This window comes from Perkinsus marinus, assembly GCF_000006405.1.
Source record: "Perkinsus marinus ATCC 50983 genomic scaffold scf_1104296947616, whole genome shotgun sequence".
Classification (NCBI taxonomy): domain Eukaryota; phylum Perkinsozoa; order Perkinsida; family Perkinsidae; genus Perkinsus; species Perkinsus marinus.
Window position 1 is genome coordinate 19117 of NW_003210555.1, and position 5215 is coordinate 24331.

At 48.6% G+C, this 5215-nt stretch overlaps 2 protein-coding genes across 2 annotated transcripts in view; both read left to right on the forward strand.

Annotated features, from left to right (window-relative positions):
- The window catches only part of Pmar_PMAR015078 (hypothetical protein), a gene marked incomplete at both ends in the record, with an annotated part of 1081 nt that extends 932 nt beyond the window's left edge, over positions 1 to 149 (forward strand). Inside the window, one exon of the mRNA XM_002779316.1 lies at positions 115 to 149. Coding sequence (XP_002779362.1) covers positions 115 to 149 — 35 coding nt within the window. The remainder of the gene's footprint in view (positions 1 to 114) is intronic.
- Positions 150 to 2572: 2423 nt separating this feature from the next.
- On the forward strand, positions 2573 to 4251 carry Pmar_PMAR015079 (hypothetical protein; the record flags this gene model as incomplete). Its single annotated transcript, XM_002779317.1, has 5 exons — positions 2573 to 2691; positions 2984 to 3254; positions 3301 to 3390; positions 3906 to 4086; positions 4130 to 4251. 5 exons carry the CDS (start codon positions 2573 to 2575, stop codon positions 4249 to 4251), a joined length of 783 nt encoding a protein of 260 aa, XP_002779363.1.
- Between the last annotated feature and the right edge of the window lie 964 nt (positions 4252 to 5215).

Sequence of the window (5215 nt, forward strand, 5' to 3'; positions counted from 1 at the left end):
CTTGTAGGTGTTATCTCGGCATGGTGCTCGGACTCCTACAAATCTGAGTTCCTATCCCCCGGGAGCATATCCCTGGGGTGGCGTTCTGGTACTTGCCGAGGCTTTTGAGGCCAGGGTCGAAGTCTCGTGTCAGGCACCCGGGGACTTGACAAGTCTCGGGAAATCTCAAATGCGAGCCATGGGACATCGATACAGAGATATTTTGGGTGACCTCCTTCCCAACAAGGTGGAAGTGCTCTCTTCAAGCCTTCGACGAGAGGTAGGGCGGGTATCTTATTTGGACGCCATGATCAGTTTCCATTACTTTGAGCGACACGCTTAATATCACGCACTGATTCGAAACTGATGACCCAAATAGTAGTCTCGAAGTTCGTAACTACTACAGCATTTCCCAGTCATGTTTCTGACTTACGCACTGCTATTTCTGGCCAAGTTGGCCAGGCCAACCGCATGCGAATACTGGGGAATGCTGTATCCGTGCAATCAGCTACTGATGATCAGCATGCCTGGGTACTGATGGCCACTTACGCGTTGTGCGCGTGTGGGTGCAGAGTTATACCGGCTGAAGTACCAAGTCAATAGGGGCACCAGATGAATCAAACGACTTCTCTATATGCCATGGTCTACGCGAAAATCGGAGAACTCGCTTCCGCACACAGATTGCAGTGTACAGCTTGGTACCCGATTTTAGAACGTAAGCTACTAGAGAACCATGATAGCACATCGAAAATGCGACCGCCAATGGCGAACTCGTTCGAAAACCAATCATGACTCGAGATTCTTGAGCATTCCTATCCCAACACCGCTGAATTCCCCTTCCCAGTCAATTGCTGTGAAGCTTGCAAGTTCCGCCCCTTCGTCACGAAGACCCAGTGCCTATATCAGTGACAAATGTTCATCCGAGCCGATAGTGTTGGTACAACAGAGTGCATTATAATCATTCGAAGTATTTGAAGTACACATCATATACTGTTTGAGAGAAGCTCGATTCGCCTCTCCAACCATCTATACTCGCACGTTTTTGACCCCTGTGTGTGGGCCGTGCGGTGGAACCATTGCAAGGGAGACAGCGTATCCGTGCCTAGTAGCTGAGTCGGCGCGTAGCCTTTCTCATTTTCTGAAGGAATTTACTCGAAGTCGTCGATTTTAGTGACTTCGGCAACACAATCCCAAAGGTAGATACGGGTATAGAATAACACTTTGACAGGAGTGCCAATAATAATCCATCCAAAGAATCCACGGAAGCCTCTACGTGTCATTGATCGTATCACCCTGCGTGAATCACGCATGTATCCGTGAGCTACACCTAGGACTCTCGCACCTGCCATGTGCTGCTTATTTGTCTGCTTCGCTGCGAAGCCTTCGCACGGGCAGGGCTGTACAGTCGGATGAAAGAGGGAACTAATCGTCGCCGAACGGAGTCGAGTTACATATAGCGAACACTCCACATAGTACAGCTAACAAACTGGCCAACAGAAGCGGGCAGATCCTCCCATCACTATTTGCTCCTTGGCTCCCTATGTCACGTTCTAGCTATGACTGGGGAGGAGCGTCGACACACGTATTCTCTCAGGCCATGGTAGGTGACTTCGCCTGCGATAATGCCTCTCTTCACCTGATATACTCGGATGAAAGTGTTTTTGTGCGTACAAGATTTTGTGTTGGAGTTAATGAGAGTGTCTGGAGTGGCTTTCTTGCTTTTGCACTGAGCATCCGGAGTCTGACAGGTTTCCTCAGGGGAACTTTTCCAAAAGTTTGTTTCTCTTGACATCTGTACCGCATCTGCTAGGCATCAACCATTTTGATAGAGAGCTGAGCTTGGCCCTGACATGGTCAGAACATGGCCCATCCGGTGCACTAGGTTGTGGGATACTCAGAGTAAGCCAATGGGCGTGCGTGCTAACTAACAAGTAGCGTGGCAACTACCTCGGCGTGCGTGAGAATTAGCTAGTTACGTGGCGAATATCGCGCCATGCGGGATAACTGGCCAGTAAGTGGATACTTTTGTCTGTGGATGGGGCGCAGAATATAGAAAATGTGCCCACGAACTCACGAACCCACTCAGTGGGTTCCATTGTCGGGTGTTCGTCGACCTCTCCGCCGCTCGGGTGTCTGACGAGTGTTGAGTCAGTTACACATCGGAACGTCCAAGCTGTCCAGCAGTGGAATGTCTCTTCTGTCAATGGTGAGCTTCTGCAAGCATGTTCAAGTAGCCCACCTGCTGCTATTAGCAGTAACATTACTAACTTCACGAGGCTTCGTTTCGGCTGGGGATGTCAAAATGAAGCGCTTGGCGACTATCGTGAGTTTCGCGGATCTCTCTGGAGGGGCTCGTGATTCTCCAGGACCTCGAAAAAACATCCATACTGGGTTGCTACATAGCCAGCGGAGAGGTGGTTGTCTTGTAGGTGTTATCTCGGCATGGTGCTCGGACTCCTACAAATCTGAGTTCCTATCCCCCGGGAGCATATCCCTGGGGAGGCGTTCTGGTACTCGCTGAGACTTTTGAGGCTAGCGGTTCGAAGTCTCGTGTCAGGCACCCGGGGACTTGACAAGTCTCGGGAAATCTCAAATGCGAGCCATGGGACATCGATACAGAGATATTTTGGGTGACCTCCTTCCCTACAAGGTGGAAGTGTTCTCTTCTAGTAAAGAGAGGGCTCAGCTCAGTGCACAAGCCTTCGTGGAGGGGTAGGCCGGGTTGCTCATTTTGTCGCCATAAATATACTCCCATCGTTTTCGACGATTCGCTCAACTCCGAATTCTCAGGCTCTGTGGTGAACATTAGGCTCACGTTCATGATGAATCTTCTCCGTAACATGGACAACCGCTTACTCGACCCAAGTGTGTCGGTCAATTTGAGCGCACTTTATATATCAATTTTCTTATCTAGTTTTCCAACTTGGAGTGCGGTTGAACTTACCGTTCATGATCTACGGTTTATTCAATAGACTCTGGTGCTCAACGTTGTGGTTCTATTCAGATTCTTCGATGGTCCTGAAGGAGGACCTGCTGTGCCAGTGAGAGATGACTTGCTTCGTCCTGATAGCCCCGCATTGAAGGCACTTGTGAAAAAACAGGAGCTATCTCCCGAATTCCAGAATAAGACCAAGGGCGAATTTGCTCATCTGTTAAAGGCATTCAACTTGACGCACACTGCGGAGCTCAGGGCGGTTGCCGGTGTTATTATCTCCAATGGGGTCCACGATCTCCCCCTACCATTCACCGGCCGGGCTGCTGAGCTCGTGGATGAAGTGAGAAACAGCAGCCTCTCGACGCTATCGGATGGTTCCTCCTTAGGTGCTGAGCGCACGCGAATGGGTCATGAGACGTCGCTTCGCGACTTTGCCCATCGGCAGACTTGGTGCAGGGAGCCTCCTTCGTTGGTTGGTGGGTAAATTGGTATTAATACAGAGGGGGATCACTTTTTTGGGTGGACATGATATCAATATATATTGCTTGCAGAGTGTAAGTCGTGGGCCTCATCGCTTCCGATTCAGAAGTTCTGGATTCACCTCTCCTGAACTCCCTTATGCTTGGCGTACTAGCATTGTCGATAAGTCCCTGCGCCTCTTGAAAAATCGCGGTATGTTCTGGCACCACAATAGGCTACAACAATATGCCACTGGCATATCGTTGTCGCTTACTGCCAGTTCCATAATGAAAGGCTCATAATGTAATGAAACTTTCATTATATTGCCTCTATACATGCTTAGTAAGCGTCACTTAGCCTTCTAGGATAGGAGCCCTATCATAGAGTATAGAATCTTCGGATATTCGCATCGGATATAGAATCAGAGGCTTTACGGGGAATCATAGGTTGAAATCTCCCTTACTCTCGCAAGTGTCTGAGTGAACTCTCGACAGCGCATTGTCACTGCTGGCCGGCCATCATTCCGACTCAGATCCTATCCGTGGAGCCTAAAAATGTCTTCATACCCGACTTCGCGGATGCACTGGCGATCGAGCTCTGGGATACAGGGAACAGCGGGAATATTTCGACCTTATGGGTTGGATTCCATAAGCATCGTTACCATCAAGGAAAACACGATGTGGACACGGATAAATCTGGTGCTTTCACTGAAGGTGCGTATCTCTTCCACGAAAACTTTCATCGCCAGTTGCACAGGTGCTCTGAAAATCCTTAAGAAACGCTATGACACGATTCCTCCTGAGCTTGGCGATCGGTTCGGCGTATCCAATGTCATGTCTTTGGATGACCTCCAGAGATATAGTACTCTGATTCTCTGAGATACTCTAGCGAAGGCCAATTTTTTCTCCGTTATGCCCCTTGTGGATATCTCAACATCTCATTAGCGGAGAGTTGCCAATCCATCTCGAACAGGTTGCCTTATTGTCTCCAATTTGGTACGTAGTCTCGGAGATTTTTTACCTGATCGATATTCTGAGCGATTGTGGTTGCCCTACGGTAGAGCCTCTACAGTCTACACGCGCCTAACTAGTCACCGACGCGTTGCTTTTCTTTAACCTGACCATGAATTTCGTAATAGATATTTTATTGCGTGGCGATTAGTGGCCGAAGATAGGATGGATGTGAGGATCAGAGTTTTTCCACCCCGTTGAGACCATCGTGGTTTCGTGTTCCGCAGTCGGGAGGGCGAAAATTCGGATAGATATTTCGTCAAGATAATTGTTGGTCAAGATCAATGTTAATCATTTGGGAAACTCAAACTTTGAGTTCCTATCAATTAATGCGATGAATGTCAATGATTGAGAGTCAACTTCGTAACGTGCATCATCCCACGACACTAGCGTAGTCACCTGAATGATTCAGGCTGAATCACCCATACGCCTTTCCAAGCTATCTAGCCAACACCATCCAAATTTAATAGGATTCCTCTCCCGAATTGTTCGGGCTGAATATAATGAGAAATGCATCCAAGCCGGAAACCCCATGTGAAGTATCTGCAACTGCTTATGAGTACCATCTCAAATTGAGATTCTTAATAACCTATACAGAGTATGTGTGACGCTTGTAGAAGGCGTCTTACCGAACTGGGAGCTAGTAAGATGCGCTATGAATAGTGGAAGGAACAAAAGCGGCACCTCATCGACCCACTGCGCTTTGACTGTGATGCAGTCACTACACGCAAGTCTCGACTATGCTTCCAGGATGGCCGTTATTGGGTGTGTCGAGTGTACTCTAACCCGAAGAACAACACACTAACTCGATGCCACTCCAGTTCTCCCAAAG